At 43.7% G+C, this 18,704-nt stretch overlaps 1 protein-coding gene across 2 annotated transcripts; it reads left to right on the top strand.

Moving 5' to 3' along the window:
• Window positions 1-316: 316 nt before the first annotated feature.
• On the top strand, window positions 317-16,730 carry Krt28 (keratin 28). Of its 2 annotated transcripts, XM_045158667.1 has the most exons (9): window positions 317-385; window positions 4,799-4,956; window positions 6,031-6,113; window positions 6,759-6,915; window positions 9,611-9,772; window positions 9,853-9,978; window positions 13,997-14,214; window positions 16,030-16,085; window positions 16,353-16,730. In XM_045158667.1, the coding sequence occupies exons 1-9, from the start codon at window positions 352-354 to the stop codon at window positions 16,493-16,495; spliced, it is 1,137 nt and encodes a 378-aa protein (XP_045014602.1). In that variant the 5' UTR covers window positions 317-351; the 3' UTR covers window positions 16,496-16,730. The 2 variants fall into 2 exon arrangements, with proteins under 2 accessions (XP_045014602.1, XP_004655485.1); XM_004655428.2 differs by lacking the exon at window positions 317-385 and having other exon boundaries at window positions 4,510-4,956.
• The last annotated feature ends 1,974 nt before the right edge of the window (window positions 16,731-18,704 follow it).

Below are 18,704 nucleotides of genomic sequence, written 5' to 3'. Positions count from 1 at the left end.
CAGGACCCACGTTAGCCAAATGTACAAGGGGGCGCACACATCTGGAGTTCATTTGCAGTGGTTGGAAGCCCTGGTGCACCCATTCTCTCTCTTTCTCCCTCTCTCTCCCTCCCTCTTTCTCTCTCTGTCTGTCGCTCTTAAATAAACAAAAATTTTAAAAATGAATAACACATAAGAGATAGCATAAATGTAGCCAAAAGTTTTATTTTCACATTAACTTGAAATTCCAGGGGAAAAAAGAGCAAGGGATATGATGATGTTTTTCATTAAAGAGGAATTTTGCGTTATCTGAGTTTTGCTTTTCTACTTTATTCTAGGATAATCATATACACGGAAAAGATACCACATTGAATGACAAGACCTATTTTGGGACGTTTTATGCTGTGTATCCTTGAAAAGTTCTTTTGCTCAGTTTCTTCATCTTTGAAAAGGGGAAAGGAACATCTCCCTTCCTAATTTCCAGCTTCTTTCTTGAGATTCAAGATTCACAAGAAATCCCACCCTAAACTGCAAGGCATATACTATCAATGTATGGCAATTTATACCCTGAAACCTCAAAAGAGGGTCTGGAGAGATGATTTAGTCGTTAAGGTGCTTGCCTGCAAAGTCTAAGGACCCAGGTTCAATTCTCCAGGCACCTGAAAGCCAGATGCACAAGGTGGCACATGCATCTGGAGTTCATTTGTGATTGCTAGGGGCTCTGGCACACCAATTCTCTTTCTCTCCCTCTCTCTGTCACAAATAAAGAAAGAAAAGCCGGATGTGGTGGCGTACACCTTTAATCCCAGCACTTGGGAGACAGAGGTAGGATTGTCGTGAGTTCGAGGCCACCCTGAGACTACATAGTGAATTCCAAGTCAGCCTGAGCTACAGTGAGACCCTACCTCAAAAAAAAAAAAAAAAAAAAAAAGTAGCTGATTGTAGGTTGGACCCAGGCTGAGGCCAAGATTCTATCTCAAACACCTAAGTAGCAACATCTATTTGAAGACAAGCATCGCCCCCTGGTGGGAATAGAGAGGAGAGACAGTATAGTCGGTAGCACAGGATAACCAGAGAATGGATTTTTTTCAACATATATTTTTTTAAAGAAATATTTTTATTTATTTGCAAGCACAGAAAGAGAAAAAGAGAGAGAGAAAATGAAGGCTTCTAGCATTGCAAACAAATTCCAAATGTATACACGATTTTGTGCATCAGGCTTTAGATGAGTACTGGGCAACTGAACCCAGGCCATCAGCACATGTGTCTGGAATTTGTTTGTAGAAGCAGGAGGCCCTGGAGTACCCATTCTCTCTCTCTCTCTCTCTCTCTCTCTCTCTCTCTCTCTCTCTCTCTCTCTCTCTCTCTCTCTCTCTCGGTTAATTAATTAATTAAAATTCTAAGCCTTGTCTTCCACTAGAGTTTGAATATGGTTTGTACATTTTTCCCTAGGGCTCATGTATTGGAAGTTTGTTCCCTGGCCTGGTGGTGTTGAGGTGGTGGAACTTTCGAGGTGTGGGATGTAATGGGAAATGATCAGTTTATTTGGGGATCTACCTTCAAAAAGGATGAACATAGTTTTTGCATGTGAGACCCCAGTTAGTTCTCAAGAGAAGGTTGTTTTGTTTGTTGAGGTTTTTCTGTTTTGTTTTGCTTCTTTGTATATGTATGTCTGTAGTGTGTGTATGTGTTTGCATGCATGTAGGTGTCTGTCTATGGAATGTGTGTGTGTGTGTGTGTGTGTGTGTAAGCTGGAGGTTGACACTACTGGATATATTTTTCTATAGCTCTCCACTGTACTTCTGAGGCAGGATCTGTCACTTGAAGACAAAGCTCACACATTCTAATAGTCTAGCGAACCAGTTTGCCCTGGGGATCCCCTCTGTCCACCTCTCAAGGACAGGGACTGCAGACGGGCCACTGCGCACACATGCTCATCATTCACGTGGGTGCCAGGAATCTGCACTCTGGTTCTCACGCTTGCATGGCAAGCACTTTATCTGCTGAGCTGTCTCCCCCGCCCTGAGAGCAGGTTGTTTTAAAGCAAGACCACCCCCCAAGCACTTTATCTGCTGAGCTGTCTCCCCCGCCCTGAGAGCAGGTTGTTTTAAAGCAAGACCACCCCCCCAAGCACTTGCCCTTCTTCATGTAGTTGTTTCCCTTCCCATTTCTCTGCCACGCTGTGACCATCACCAGAGACCAGAGCGATCCTGAATTGTTGGCTCAATGAACATCTCTCCTTTATAAGCTATCCAGCTTCAGGAATCTGGGTAAAGCAACAGAAAAGAGACTAACTTTAACCCATCTTCCCTCCCCTTTATCCTTCTCCTGCTCATACTCTTGTCTGCTCCATGATGTAAAGATATCTACTGGCTCAATGTGTCCTTTACCTCTGCCTGTCTGTCCCTGTGATACTATTTTTTCTTCTATATGATCATAGTCAGTCTACCCGGTCATTTTCTCCAAAGCACCAGAAATTTTCAATCTGCACCTGTCTTCAAATTCCTAACCCCACATCAGTCCAATCATTATCCTGTCTGGGCTTGCTGAACAGGATTACTTCCAGATGTGTAATTGGATGTCGATAGTGAGAACTGGGTCTTCAGTTCTGCCTGACAGTCCCCTTACGCACTGCTATTCAGGTGCTTGCCCATTGCAGCCTACTTAATCTAAACACTGACTCTTCCCATCAGCCATCTTCCTCTGGGACATACCAGCAAGCCCTCAAATTCAGGCAGTCCAATACTTAAATCAACATCCCCTCCATAATCCTGATTCCAGTCAACATTATGAATCCCTAGCATCTGAAAGCGATTACTAAAGAGTCATCCTCAGGCCTGGAGAAATGGCTTAGCAGATAAGGTGCTTGCCTGCAAAGCCCAAGGACCCACGTTTGACTCTCCAGGTCTCATGTAAACCAGACGCAAGGTGTCGCAAGTGCACAAGGTCGCACATGAGCACTAGGTGGCGCATGCGTCTGGAGCTCAATTACAGTGGGTAGAGACCCTGGCATGCCAGTTCTCATTCTCTCTCTCTCTCTCTTACTCGCTCACTGCTCGCTCCCACTCTCACTCTCTCACATAAAGAAAAAGGCCAGTCTGATGGGCTTGCAGGGAAAAAATAAAAAAGAATCACCCCCAGCTATGCATAGTGTTGCATGCCTGTAATGCCAGCATTTGGGAGGCAAAGACCAGGGAATCACATGTTCAAGGCCAGCCTGGTCCATAGTAAGACCCTGTCCAAAAAAAAACAACAAAAAAAGCATCTCTAATTCTTCCTTCCTCTCTATCATAAGCAATAACCATATGTTCTCAAATACATCTTCCACCCATCACTGTCTTCATCTGAGCCATTGTTCTCACCTTGCAATTGGTCTCAACAATTCATTTCAATCTGATCATGTTGAATTCTGCTATTTTCCCCTGTGTGTGTGTGTGTGTGTGTGTGTGTGTGTGTGTGTGTGTGTGTGCGCCCATGTGGGTACATAGAGTAATGTATGTGCGCATTCACGTGGGAGCCAGAGCCGTAACAACCTCAGGTGGCAGTCTCAGGAATACCATCCACCTTTGTTATTTTTAGACAGTCTCTTATTGGCCTGGATCCCACCAATTAGATTAGACTGGCTGGCCAGCTAACCCCAAAGATCCTCCAGTCTCTGCCTCCCCGGCACTAGGATTACAAGGTTGTGCCGTCACACCAAGCATCTGTATGTGGACACTGGGGAGAGAACTCGGGTTCTCTTACAAGGCAAGTGCTTCACCCATGGGTCATCTCCCCTGGCGCCCCCCTCTGCTTCTTACTTAAGATTCACCACCACTTAGTCTGGCACAAAAACGAAGCATGACTCAGCTCCTGTCTGGCCTTGACAACGTCTTTAAAACTCCTACACTTGTTTGGCACCCGGTCTTCGTGTTTGTGTACCAGACATGGTAGCCACATATTTTAACTGAAGGAATAAATACAACTTGTGTCATTGTCCAAGGCAATAAATAGAGGTTGCACTCATGGTAAGAAGGGGAAATTACTGGAAACACAATTTTTTAAGATAACATATGCTTGGCTCTCATAGGACAAAATATCTGTTTCTGTAGTAAGTAGCCCTTTATGCATTCGGTGGTAATGGAGCCAGACAGTGCCCTATCTCAGTCTGACTGAGCTTTTAACAGTTGATGACACCCTGCATTAAATAATGATGGTATATTCCTGGAGTGTAGATGAAAGAAAGTGAAGGATTACTCACTCAAAATTAAAAGTTAAAATAATGAACTTAACATAGAACAATCCCTGTTTTATGTAAGATAACAAATATCCTGAAGCAACAGCCAGAGAGGTTAGGCATTAATTATTTTTTAAATCATCCAATTATACATAATTTCATGCTCATCTAAATGATGCCATTTCCCTTTTGGCCTACATCACTCAGCTAGAAACACCTCCAATAATCGTGTATAAAAGCTCAAAGGAGCCATCGCGTATGATACTCTGTTGTCCTTTGAAACTGCAGGCAGGGCAAGCGTTTCTCACAGCGCCATGTCTCTCCGATTCTCTGGGGGATCCAGGCACATCTGCTTACCGTCTGGAACTGGACCTGTTAGGCCACCCAGCGGAGGCTCGGGCTTTGCCAGCAGCACCTGTGGTGGTTCTGTTTCTGGAAGTGAACTTTCCTGGGCCTTGGGAGGAGCCCTGGGTGGTGTTCCCAGTGGGAGCCACGCTGGTGGTGCCCTTGGAAATGCTGCTTGTGGTGGCTTTGCTGGAAGTGACGTTGGACTCCTCTCTGGGAATGAGAAGGTTACCATGCAAAATCTTAACAACCGCTTAGCATCTTACCTGGATAATGTGAAGGCTCTGGAGGAGGCCAATGCTGAGCTCGAGAGAAAAATCAAGAGTTGGTATGAAAAATATGGACCTGGATCTTGCCGTGGACTCGATCATGACTACAGCAGATACCATCTCACAATTGAAGATCTTAAAAATAAGGTGAGAAATCACAACACTTTGGAAGTATTATTCAAAGTATGTAAAAGTAAGAACTAGCTAGCAGAAAGTATAGACCTATAATAAATGTTTCATGACTATTATTTATAACTTGTACTATTTTATTTCTGATGAGGATCAGATGCTCAGGACAGTATGGACCTAGCCAGTGTGGTGTGTGTGTATATGTGTGTGTGTGTGTGTGTGTGTGTGTGTGTGTGTGTTCTGAGATAAGGTTTTACTCTAGCCTAGGCTAGCCTGAAACTCAACTCTGTAGCTCCCATCAACAGTACTTTTTTTTTAACAAAATACTTTATTTATTTATTTGCAAGCAGAGGCTGAGAGACAGAGAGAGTGAAAGAGCGCACCAGAGTCTCTAGCCAATGCAAAGGAACTCCAGATACATGTGCCACCTTGTGCATCTGGCTTTATGTGGGAACTGGAGAATCGAACCTGGGTCATTAGGCTCTGCAGGCAAGCTCCTTAACCACTGAGCCATCTCTCCGGCCCATTATTTTTTTAGTTTAGTAAATAATTCTTCCCATGACTCAGGAATCTCAGTGCAGCTAAAGTGTTATAAATCCCATTGTTTATTTTGAAATATAGTCACAGATTATAAAGCATATTCTAAAAATAATATAGTATTTGAGAACAAATTTTAAATATATCTCTCTAAATTTTTAAATGAAATTTTAAACATTTTTTAAATTTTTTTGTTTATTCTTATTTATTTGAGAATGACAGACAGAGAGAGAAGTAGGCAGAGAGAAAGAGAGAATGGATGTGCCAGGGCTTCCAGCCACTGCAAATGAACTCCAGATGCGTGCGCCCCCTTGTGCATCTGGCTAGTGTGGGACCTGGGGAACCGAGCCTCCAACCGGGGTCCTTAGGCTTCACAGGCAAGCGCTTAACTGCTAAGCCATCTCTCCAGCATGAAATTTTAAACATTTTGATTATTTTTCAAGGAAGTAAAATTTTTAATGCAAAAGTTTAAATTATGAAACTTTTTTTATGTTCTGAAATAACAAATAATAAAAGCAAACTTACCCTCATCCTCTCCCTTTTTGGTTCTTCTAGATTATCTCCTCCACAGCTGCCAATGCTAATGTGATTCTGCAAATTGATAACGCCAGACTGGCTGCCGATGACTTCCGGCTAAAGTAAGTGACGCTCATCATGCTCTCGGAAAGGGCCCCATCCATTTAATTTGTTCAATACAATCCTTATTCCATCGCAAGTAAAATAAAAGCCTAAAAGACTAAAGGAATGAATGGGTTGAAGTTATGATTCTATTACTAACTGTAGCCAAAATGTGCACATATTTGTTACACTTGCCAGACAAAATTTCAGTGTATTTCTATGTCTGTCTGGAATAGTGCCAAGTGCAAAGTAAATACTCAGTGACTATTGGTCCACTAAATAATAGTGTTAACCAAACTAAAGTTACAAAGTGGTATGTCTTTGTTCAATTGCTATTGGAACTTGTATCATTAAATAACTGCTAATTATCCTGAACCAAGTGAGCAAGGGGAGTTCTTTTCCTTTTTTTTTTTTTTTTTTTTTTTGTTGTTGTTGTTTTGTTTTGTGACAGGATCTCACTAGGTAGCCAAGGCTGGCCTGGATCTCACAGTCCTCCTGCCTCAGCCTTCTGAGTCCTTGGGCTACAGGTATACCTATATGCCTTTATAATGTTTAGAACCATAATTCATTTTCTGATTTTCGATTTAAATCAGTCGAGGGTTTTCTTTTTCTAGTTACTGAAGGCATTTAACTTGCCCCAAAATTCACTTAAACCCCTCCCAAAGGTATGAAAATGAGCTCACCCTTCATCAAAACGTAGAGGCGGACATCAACGGACTGCGGCGCGTGCTGGATGAGCTGACCCTCTGCAGGACGGACCAGGAGCTGCAGTTCGAGTCTCTGAGTGAGGAGGTGACCTATCTCAAGAAGGACCACGACGAGGTAGGAGAGGAGCGGACGCTTCTAGTCACATCCCGCCTCTGACCTTACAACTCCCTGGGAGGGAAGGAGGGTGGTAAAATTATAATAGTCACTCATGTTCATCCTCATCATTCGTGCTTATGTAAAGATAAAAAGAAAGAATTTCCGTGGGCATGGTAGCACACGCCTTTAATCCCAGCACTCAGGAGGGGAGACACAGGCAGCAGGATCCCTGTGAGTTCAAGGCCACCTTGAGACTGCACAGTGAATTCCAGGTCAGTCTGGGCTAGAGGGAGACCCTACCTCAAAAAAAAAAAAAAAAAAAAAAAAGAATTTCATTTCTCCAATACTGCCCATCTAATCCCATCCCACAAAGTAACAAACTGAAAGTCTGACCTGTATCCTCCTATTCGATAGGCTAGTACAATCCTATGTTTGAAAACAATGCATTATTTCTTTCTTATATAAGATTACTTAGTTCATCACGTCAGTCGATCTTGAAGTCCACCTCTTCAAAAAGACCACTGTGACTAGGAAAATAGGTCAATGTTTCCCTCTACTTTATGCCAAGTTTACTTTAATGTTGAACACTACACAATAATAAACCCATTGTTTGACACAAATCAGGCATCTTCAATCTCCTCAAATTAAAATATATATATAATACTTATTCTCAAAGTGATTGCAAAAATCTCCAAGACAACAGGTGCAACTTTTTTCAGAAAATGCCCTGTGACAGGAAGTTCTCTATTACTGGATTAAAATGACTGAAACAGCAAATCTACTTTCTTTCCGTTCCATAAAATGGAACAAATCTTTTTTATGTTCCATTAAAAAAAAAAAGAACATTAGGGGAAGGGAAAAAAAGGAAACACTAGAAAATATTTTTAAAAAACAACACGCACTAGAAGGAATGAGGAGGGAACACAGTACAGAAGAAGTCTGTCCTGTTGGCAGGAGGGAGAAACCAGACCATGCAGTGTTGAGAGACAACCCTCCCCCACACAAAACAGAAAATCCCTAGGAAGGAAAAGAAGAAATGTCAACTGCAGCATCCCAGCCAGCAGGGTCTTGCAAGGAAAGGCAGATAAGCACAGCAGGATTAATCGTCCCCTTAAAGACCTACAGACTGAAAGAGGGTAGTTTTGAAAGCCTGGGATTTGAGGTTGAGCCAAAAAGCCACTTACATTAGAAGACCCTCAGATATCACACTGCCACATACCCAGTAACCAATGGCCCTAGGATAACATTAACTAATTTGATTTTAAAACTCTTAAAAAATAACGAGAGGGCTGGAGAGATGGCTTAGTGGTTAAGGCCTGCAAAGCCAAAGGATCCTGGTTTGACTCTCCAGGACCCACATAAGCCAGATGCACAAGAGGGTGCCTGCATCTGGAGTTCTTTTGCAGTGGTTGGAGGCCCTGGCATTCCCATTCTCTCTCCCTGACTCTCTCTCATAAATAAATAAAATATATTTTAAAAAATATCAAGAATTTTCTCTCACATGGAATCTTACAAAACCTCAAAATACAAATGAATATGGTTTCCATGGGCAATTCATGTCTTTACGTACATTTAACCTAAACCACAGATCTACAGTCATAAAAATATGGTATGAGAAAACAGATATACCGGGAATGGTAGTACACGCATGTAATCCCAGCGCTTGGAAGGCTGAGACAGGAGGATTGCCACAAGTTTAAGGCCAGGCTAAGCTACAAAATGAGTTCTAGGCCAATATGAGCTACAGAGACCCTGAATCAAAAAAAAAAAAGTGGGCTGGGGAGATGCTCGGTGGTCCAGGTTCAATTCCCAGTACCCACATAAAGCCAGGTGCACAAAGTGGTGCATGCATCGTTTGTGGTGATAGGAGGCCCTGGAGTGCCCATACTTTCTCTCAAATAAATAAATAAATAAATAAATAAATAAATAAATAAAATGTTTAATGTAGCTGGGGGTGTGGCTCAGTAACAGAGAACTTACCTAGCATTTATGTGCAAAGCCCTGAGTTCCAGCCACAGAACTGAAAAAAAATTGTTATTATTTGAAGGCTGGAGAGATGGCACGGCAGTAATTAAATGCACTTGCTTGCAAGCCTGCTGTCCTGAGGTTCTGTTCCCTAACAACTGCGTAGAGCCGGAACAAACAGTGGCACAAGCATCTTGCATTCGTTTGCAGTAGCAAAAGACCCTGGCATGTACAGAGACAGAGACAGAGACAGACAGAGAGAGAGAGAGAGGGAGAGGGAGAGGGAGAGGGAGAGGGAGGGAGGGAGGGAGGGAGGGAGGGAGGGAGGGAGGGAGAGAGAGAGCAAATAGATAAAAATATATTTTTAAAAAATTGTTTAGTTTCATTTATTTATTTGAAAGCGACAGGCAGAGAGGAGAATGGGCGCACCAGGGCCTCCAGCCACTGCAAACAAACTCCAGATGCGTGCGCCACCTTGCGCATCTGGCTAACGTGGGTCCTGGGGAATCGAGCTTCGAATCAGGATTCTTAGGCTTCACAGGCAAGGGCATAACAGCTAAGCCATCTCTCCAGCCCTCAAAATATATTGTTTTAAATAAACAAACCAATGAATGGATGGATGGATGGATGACATGAGCATAAGCCAATTAAGTCAACTAAAGTATCTGAGGCCATGGAAAGACCTTTGGACATTTCCCAAGGCTGTGGACAGAGTTGCCCTAAAGTCACACGCTACGTTTCGCTCCAGGAAATGAAGGCTCTGCAGTGCGCGGCCGGCGGCAACGTGAACGTGGAGATGAACGCGGCCCCCGGGGTGGACCTCACGGTCCTGCTGAACAACATGCGGGCCGAGTACGAGGCCCTGGCCGAGCAGAACCGCAGGGACGCCGAGGCCTGGTTCCAAGAAAAGGTGAGGTCGGCCCGGCCAGCCCTGTCCATACCACTCCGGCAATTAGGCTCCCGGGTGACCCTGTGCGTGCTGCCTTGCAGAGCGCCACGCTGCAGCAGCAGATCTCGGACGACGCGGGCGCTGCCACCTCCGCCAGGACCGAGCTGACCGAGATGAAGCGCACGCTGCAGACGCTCGAGATCGAGCTGCAGTCCCTCCTGGCAACGGTAGGTGGCGGCACTAGCCAGCCTGTGCTCGGTGATACTAAAAACAAACCTGTTCCCTGTAATACCTTTGCCTACGCATACTTAACAGAGTGGAAGAGAGCGAAGACGCTCAGAAGCAAAGGCAGACTGTCTTCCTTCCAAACTCCTTGGCATCAGTGGGCTTTCTGCCTAGCTGGTGCTCAGTTCATTTCATGAAAATAACCAACCCAGTTGCACCCTTGCGTAGCTCACCTCAGCCCACAGAGTAAGCCCATGCAGTGTTGCTACACTTGAAAATTAAGTGACAGGACTAGGGTCATTTGGCCTCACCGGGCAAGGCTGGGTCATATCAGCGTCTCTTAATACCGAGGATCTCACATTAAAAGCCACCTGTGTTTTTCCCAGGTAGAGAAAAAGAGAGGCGTGGGAGATGGCTCAGCAGGCTGGCTTCACAAGCTTCAGGGCGAGAGTTCAGTCCCCAGCACCTAAATGCACTGATCCAGTGAGAGACCTTGTGTCAAAAAGAGGCGGATGAGCTGGGTGTGGTGGCACACGCCTTTGATCCTAGCACTTGGGAGGCAGAGGTAGGAGGAATGCTGTGAGTTCCAGGCCAGCCTGGGACTACAGAGTGAGAGCCAGGTCAGCCTGGGCTACAGTGAGACCCTACCTTGAAAAACAAACAAATCACAGAAAGGTGGATGGCGTACCAAAGGACCACCTGTGCAGACATACATGTGCGCACACACATGTACATCCACACACAAACAAACATGCATGCTCACATGCACACACCACACACATGCCAACTAAAGTCCCACCTGGCACTGTCAGCCCCTCATCCCCACAGCAGCCAGGACACCGCTCTCTGTCACTCTGGACATTTGGTCACTTTGGGTGTCTACAGGGCACCTAGATGATTTTAGAAGTTTGCCATGGAGACAATCTTTGTCAGCATCCGAAAGGCTTGGTTTGGAGAACTGTGGCACATGGCATAAGGATTGCCTGTTTTCACAGGGGCCGTTGTGCTCCCTGAGGGCACCAGGTTGTCACAAAAACAACTGAGAACAGAGGAAAAGATGACTCACAGGGACAGGAAGATCTTTTGGTTTAGCCATCCTAAAAACACAGGTGCAACTCCCCTTCCGCACAGTATTTAGCCGGGAAACTTTTTTACCATTGGCTGGCCCCCAGCCTCCCCAGCATGTCCCCCTTCTCCTGCCCTCCTCACCACTGCTTGCTGGCTCTCCAGCCCCTCTCTGCTGCTTTGGGCTCCCAGATATATATATACACACACACATACATATACACATATATATATGTGTGTGTGTTATGTATGTGTGTAGGTTTTTTTGAGGTAGGGTCTCGCTCTAGCTCAGGCTGACCTGGAATTCACTATGTATTCTCAGGGTGACCTCGAACTCATGGCGATCCTCCTACCTCTGCCTCCTGAGTACTGGGATTAAAGGCGTGCACCACCACACCTGGCTAAAGCAGTGATATTATAGAGCTATTTCATCCCAGGCTCCAGCTGGCACTCTAGAGTATAGTTCGGGGTTAGGAAAAACTCTTCCCCAAAAGTCCAACACAACTGAAAGATTGAATCAGGGTGATAATCTATCTTCCTGATCGGAAAGCTTTTTCTCTAAGACAAAGGTTGAGTTCAATTTCATACATGTAGAACACAAGTCAATTACAGGTTTGGAATTGTCTGAAGGCGTAAACATTCATATGCTTGCTTCTTGTGCTAAGCAAGCTTCCCAGGTTAATTATGTTCCCCTCATCAACATGCCAGCCTTGAAAATGGAAGGCTGTGGAGCGGGTGCTGTCCCCTCTGACTCGGGAGATGATGAGCAAGCTTAGAAAGGACCAGGAGGGCCCTCTGTGCGGACAGATGGGGGGACTAAGCTCTGAACTGCCGAGCACTCCCATCCCTGACGTCCTGCCACTTGTCGCCTCACTCTTCTCGGATCCTGATCTCCTTCCACTCAAATGATAAATGTCGTATAACTCCCTCTTGGTAATCCCAGAATGAAACCGATATAGTACATATTCGGCAATACTCAAAAATTTTATCTTTAAAGATATGATGCCACTGGGGTGGGGCGATGGCTCAGTGGGCAAGAGCACTTGTTGCACAAGTGTGAGGATCTGAGTCCAGTCCCCAGCACCCACATAAAAAGCAGGGTATGGGCCTGGAGAGATGCCTTAGTGGTTAAAGCTTTTGCCTGTAAAGCCAAAGGACTCAGGTTCAATTCTCCAGGACCCACACAAACCACATGCACAAGATGGTGCATGCATCTGGAGTTCGCTTGCAGTGGCTAGAGACCCAGATATGCCCGTTTTCTCTCTCTCTCTCTCTCTCTCTCTCTCTCTCTCTCTCTCTGTCTCTTTCTCTCTAACAAAAACATTATATATATTTGGTTTATCAAGGTAGGGTCGCACTCTAACTCAGGCTTACCTGGAATTCACTATGTAGTCTCAGGGTGGCCTCGAACTCACAACGATCCTCCTACCTCTGTCTCCCAAGTGCTGGGATTAAAGGTATGTGCCACCACACCCAGCTCAATATTTTTTTTTAAAGCTAAGCATGGCCACACATGCCTGTAGCCTCAGCACTGGGGGGCGGGGACAACAGGATCCCCATGGCTGGCTTTTGGCAGACATAACTGGAAAACAGAGAGCTCCATGTCTGGTGGGAGATGCTCAGGGAAACAAGGCAGAAGGGTGACAGAGAAGGACACCTGGCATCTCCCTCTGGCCTCTGCACATGTGTGCATGAAGTCATGTGTCTGCACATCCATGCATACAACACCACGCCACAAATTAAAAAGAAATAAAAATAGTGTGAAGTCATAACTATAATCAAAAGAGATAATAAAAAGAAAGCTCTTTAAAAATAAAATGTATTGTACTGGAGAGATGACTTAGCAGTTAAGGTGCTTGCTTCCATAAGCCCAAGGACCTGGGTTTGATTCTCCAGGTCCCACATAAGCCAGATACACATGGTGGCACATGCATCTGGAGTTCATTTGCAGTAGCTACAGGCCGTGGCACACCCATTCTCTCTCTCCTTTTTTCTCTTTCCCTCCCTCTCTCTGTCTATAATAAATAAATTAAATTAAATCTTTAAATAAATAAAATATATTGATTATAACTATCCCAGGAAATGTCAGACAGAGCTGTTCATCTTTTAATAAGCGCTTCCTTTTGTGTGATGTAACAGCAGGAGTTACTCCACACAAGAGGAAAAGGAAAATGAAGGAGTAGAAGAGGGAGTGGACATTCTGATAATAACTAACATCAGGAGAAGTAATAACTGCCTGGGCATATTTATAAATGATAAGGAAAAGAGAGAAATTACCTTAATAGATATAGGGCTCATGTGGCAAGACAAATTATAGTATATGGAAGTAGAAGAGAGGAAATATAATATTTACCAGAGTGTTGTGTGAATAATAACCTGTACCATGCTATGAGATAGAGTTCTTGTCTTGAAAACCCACTCCATTAAAGTTATCCATCTAGTCTTGGTTGCTTTGACAAGAGGACTTTGATGGATGACAGAAAATCAAAGATGGTTCAGTAAAAAAGAAATATCATCATACAGGCCTTGGAATAGGAGGTGAAAAATACCAAAGTAAAATTGAAATACAGCAGGCAATCACCCTCCCTATACACATACCAAAATAACCCCACATTTTTGAAACATAAATTTTCCCATGTTGATTTCTTACTGTGTTACTCCCCAAAAGTGCTTTCATATATAGGTTGGTCTAAATAGGAAAAAATTATCAAAATATTTCTAGTGGGACAGTCCAAAGTCTTGTTTCACACAAAGTCACTTAGTCCCACATCAGGTCATCGAGCATGCCAGTTCACCACTCAGTTAATGCCAGCCTCCACCTCCTGTTTTATAGTGACCAACTCCACACATTTCTAGAACTTGCCTGGGGGGCGGTTCTACAGGATGCTGAAAAACACGGTGTTAGATATTGGTCAGTTGATTTCATCCATTCCCGTGGATTTTTGACACCCTCAGAAACACTCCCTGGAGTGCTCCCTGACCGAGACGGAGGGCAACTACTGCTCACAGCTGGCGCAGATCCAGGCTCAGGTCGGAGCCCTGGAAGAGCAGCTGCACCAGGTCAGGACAGAGACCGAGGGCCAGAAGCTGGAGCATGAGCAGCTGCTGGACATCAAGGCCCACCTGGAGAAGGAAATCGAGACCTACTGCCGTCTCATCGACGGAGATGGAGAGTAAGTAAGACCAGTAGGACCACTGGGAAGTTGCTGCAGTCACTCCCCGGTCCTTCGCCTTCCACACTTCCACGCCGCTTCTCCCACTGCACAAACGCATGTCCATCCGCATCTTGCTTCTGGAGCCATCTCTTCCATACTGCGGACATCACAGATCCCTCCCTGTCTGCCTGGGATGACTTCAGTCTTCCCTGCACAAGTTCCTAATTATTGTCCGTGTTAGTCACTGTGATTTCAAGAGTCTCCTGACCCACCGGCCCCAGGCTTTATCCTTCAGTCTAGTCCTAATATTACCGCTGCCCTGAAATAAATGTGTCCCAGGATGTGTGTGTGTGTGTGTGTGTGTGTGTGTGTGTGTGTGTGTGTGTGTCCCCTAGGGGACTACATATGTGTCTGTGTATGTCAAGATAACACATATTTCTCTTTTTCACATTTATTGACAGCCGCTGAACATATAGACAATATATTATGAGCATAATCGCCTCCCATGACTCTCCCTTTTCCCCTTCCTGAATCCATCCACCACTGAATCCCTTCTTCTTTCTAGCTAGTCTCTGTTCTATTCTGGTGTCATCATTTTCCCTCTCCTATTATTCAGGTCTTGTGTAGGTCACATCAGCCACTGTGAGGTCATGAATACTATGGCCACTTCGTGTCTGGAAAACAATATTGCAAAGTACTGGAAACAGCATTGCAAAGCACTCCTCCCCTTCCTTTGGCTCTAACGTTCTTTCCAACACCTCTTCCACAATGTTCCCTGAGCTTTGAAGGGTGCTAATACATACTTCTTAAGTTTTAAAGTCCTGAGTTTAAAAATGGAAACAAGGGGTTTTTTTTAATCCTATTTTTTTTTTTTTTTTGGCAAATTGTCTTGGTATGTGTGCGCAGCATGTGGTGGTGAATGGGTGTGTGTGTGTTACATGCACGTGTGTGGATGGATGCCAGAGAAGGATGTTGGATGTCCCTGTTCATCACATCCACCTTATTTTCTTGAGACAAGGCCTCTCCTTGAAGCTGGTGCCCATGCTGCATTTCAGTTAGACTGGCTCACCAATAAACCCCAGGGTCCTCCTGGCTCTGCCTCCCCAGCACTGAGATTCAAGGCAAATGCCCAGATTTTGTGTGACACGCTAAGGATCTGAATTCTGGTCTTCATGCTTACATGGCAAGCACTTTACTGACTGAGCCATCTTACCAGCCCTAACTTCTTTTTTTTATTGTGTGTGTGTGCATGTGCACACTCACGTGTGTGCATATGTGTGCCATGGCACATGTGTGGAGGTCTGAGTACAATCTTGACGTGTGTGTCCTCTCCTTCCACCTTCCCTTTTGAGACAAGATCTCCCTTATTGCCTTTGCCGCTGTGCTTGTCCAGTCTATGAAGCAAGTGGGTGTCTAGATTAGGAAAAGCTGCCTCCCATTGTCATAGGTTACTGGAGTTACAGGCACGTGCACCTCTTTGCAAGGGTGCTGGATGAGTCAAACTCTGGTCAGCAGGCTTGCAAGTAAATACCTTAATTTTTGAGCCATTTCCCCAGCCCCTTCTTAAGACTTATTTCAGTCCTAAATAATTGAACCCAGGGTTTCATGCATGTTAGGCAACATGACCACTTCAGCTGCATCTTTGGCCCCACCTCATTCTACCATCTGTTTAGATAACATTTAATTCCTTTCAGCTCCTGCACACAGAGATCTCAACATTCGCCACCACAGTAAACTGAGGCCTTTTTCTGGTTCTCTTGAGCTCATCACTTCAATGAGTACCTCTTAAAAGTTATAATAAACAGATACATAATGAGCTTTTCTTCTTTACAGTTCATGCTCCAAATCAAAGGGCTTTGGCTGTGGAAGCCCGGGGAATTCATCTAAAGGTAATGAAAATCTAGCTTCATTCCTACGATAGCAAATATTTTTACATTAATGGCAGTTACACACTGTGCAACAGTCTATAGTCAAGTCACTCGAGTACTCTGAGCTGAACGTACTGAGTATTATCCAGCGATCCCAAGCTATTGTCATAGATCTATACTCACTCCTCTGCCAGTGGTGTGTGGCCTATGTCACAGCCAGCGGTGGAGTTCTTTGTCACATCTTCTTTTAGGCTGGACATCCATGGTCACATTTCTTTTTGTCTCTAGATTTATCCAAAACCACACTGGTGAAGACGGTGGTGGAAGAGATAGATCAGCGTGGTAAAGTTCTTTCATCGAGGATCCATTCTATTGAGGAAAAGACATCCAAAGTGTCGGCCAGCAAGGCTGAACAGAGGGGTCCCTTCTAGCCATCGTTCTGGGGGAAAGAGTAGCTTGGCAAGTGATCTAGTACAACTGTATTATTCTAAATCTCAGGGAGAATGAAAACACTGTCTACTATTAAAAAGTAAGCGACTGAACCAAAATACCTGTTTTATGACTACGTTTTACAGGATTGTTGGGTGTCTGTGTTCAAATCGATATAAAAGGTTGATGTAATGGCATTTCTGCTCACTGGTGACTAATAAATAATCGTAATAATGAGTTGTGGTGGCTTATTACTTTTCTTAGGGGAACACTTATGGAACATATTTTAATTGCAGTCCACTGTTTTGTTTTGTTTTGTTTTGTTTTGTTTTGTTTTGTTTTGTTTTGTTTTGTTTTGTTTCTCAAGGTAGGGTCTCACTGTAGCTCAGGCTAACCTGGAATTCACTATGTGGTCTCAGGCTGACCTTGAACTCACAGGAATCCTCCTACCTCATCCTCAAAAGTGCTGGGATTAAAGGCGTGCACCACCACACCCGGCTCACTCTGGTGTTAAATTGCAGTCAACTCCATCACATGACATTTAAATATTAAATTTTCAGTAAGCATCATCTTTAAATCCCAGTATGCATACACATGCAAATAATCTGGGAAAGTTCAGAAATGCCCCTGTGGCTGAAATGTTTTACCATTAGATGGCGCATGCCTGGTATTTTACCACTAGCCTGTTTCAAAATTGCTGCATATCTACCTGCTTCCTAGAATACCAGTCTGGAAATATCCATAGCTATAAGCCTCATGTTAATTTATTTTTCCTAGAGGAGTTGGGAAGATTTTAATGTGATCACCCAGATGTTTTAGGTATTACGGACCATAGCAATATTTCAACTTCTCAGTGTAGTCACTGTAATGGAAAGAGCCATAGACAGTGGGTAAATGGGCACAACTGGATACCAATAAAACTCTATTGAGGGTCCCTGAAATTTGAATTGCAGAAAATTTATGTGTTGTGAAATTTTATATTCTTTTAGTATTTAAAACTATTTTAAATATTTATATGTCTATTTATTTGAGAGAGAGAACAACAGATAGAGAGAAAATGGAAACACCAGGACCTCTAGCCACTGCACACAAATCCAGACACACAGCACATGGAACATTCTCTAAAATAGGCCATATATTAGGACACAAAGCAAATCTTAACAAATACAGGAAAACTGAAATAATTCCTTGCATTCTATCTGACCACAATGGGATCAAACTACAAATCAACAGCAAAAAAAGCTATAGGTCATACACAAAATCATGGAAACTAAACAATGTATTACTAAATGATGAAGGGGAAGAAATCAAGAAGGAAATCAAAAAATTCATAGAGTCAAACGATAATGAGAACACAACATACCAAAATCTCTGGGACACAATGAAGGCAGTTCTAAGAGGTAAATTTATAGCTTTAAGTGCCTATATTAAGAAATTAGAAAGGTCGCAAGCAAACAACCTAATGCTTCACCTTAAAGCCTTGGAAAAAGAAGAACAAAGCAACCAAAAATCAGTAGACAGGAAGAAATAATAAAGATTAGGGCAGAAATTAATGAAATAGAAAAAAAAAATCCAAAGAATCAATGAAACAAAGAGTTGGTTCTTTGAAAGGATAAACAAGATTGATAAACCCTTAGCAAATCTGACCAAAAGAAAGAGAGAAGAGACACAAATTAATAAAATTAGATATGAAAAAGGTAACATCACAATAGACACCAGAGAAATTTTAAAAATCATAGGGACATACTATAAAAACATATACTCCACTAAGTATGAAAATCTGAAAGAAATGGATGATTTCCTTGATTTATATGACCTACCTAAATTAAATCAAGATGAGATTAATAACTTAAATAGACCTATAACAAGTATGGAGATCCGAGCAGTTATCAAAAATCTCCCATATTAGCCAGGCATGGTGGCACACGCCTTTAATCCTAGCACTTGGGAGGCAGAAGTAGGAGGATTGCCATGAGTTCAAGGCCACCCTGAGATGACAGAGTTAATTCCAGGTCAGCCTGGACCAGAGTGAGACCCTACCTCGAAAAAAATAAAAATCTCCCATATAAAAAAGTCCAGCCGGGCGTGGTGGCACACGCCTTTAATCCCAGCACTGGGAGGCAGAGGTAGGAGGATCGCTGTGAGTTCAAGGCCACCCTGACACTACATAGTGAATTCCAGGTCAGCCTGGGCTAGAGTAAGACCCTACCT

Source organism: Jaculus jaculus, chromosome 9, assembly GCF_020740685.1.
Source record: "Jaculus jaculus isolate mJacJac1 chromosome 9, mJacJac1.mat.Y.cur, whole genome shotgun sequence".
NCBI lineage: Eukaryota > Metazoa > Chordata > Mammalia > Rodentia > Dipodidae > Jaculus > Jaculus jaculus.
Note: the sequence above shows the minus strand (reverse complement) of the source record. Positions and strands in the feature narration are given on the sequence as shown.

Bases quoted from the DNA above. Each gene is read 5' to 3' on its own strand.
- Krt28 (XM_004655428.2), top strand. From the start codon at position 4,510: ATGTCTCTCCGATTCTCTGGGGGATCCAGGCACATCTGCTTACCGTCT. The intron at 6,916-9,610 runs GTAGGAGAGGAG...GTTTCGCTCCAG, and splicing joins TCAAGAAGGACCACGACGAG to GAAATGAAGGCTCTGCAGTG. The intron at 9,773-9,852 runs GTGAGGTCGGCC...GCTGCCTTGCAG, and splicing joins AGGCCTGGTTCCAAGAAAAG to AGCGCCACGCTGCAGCAGCA.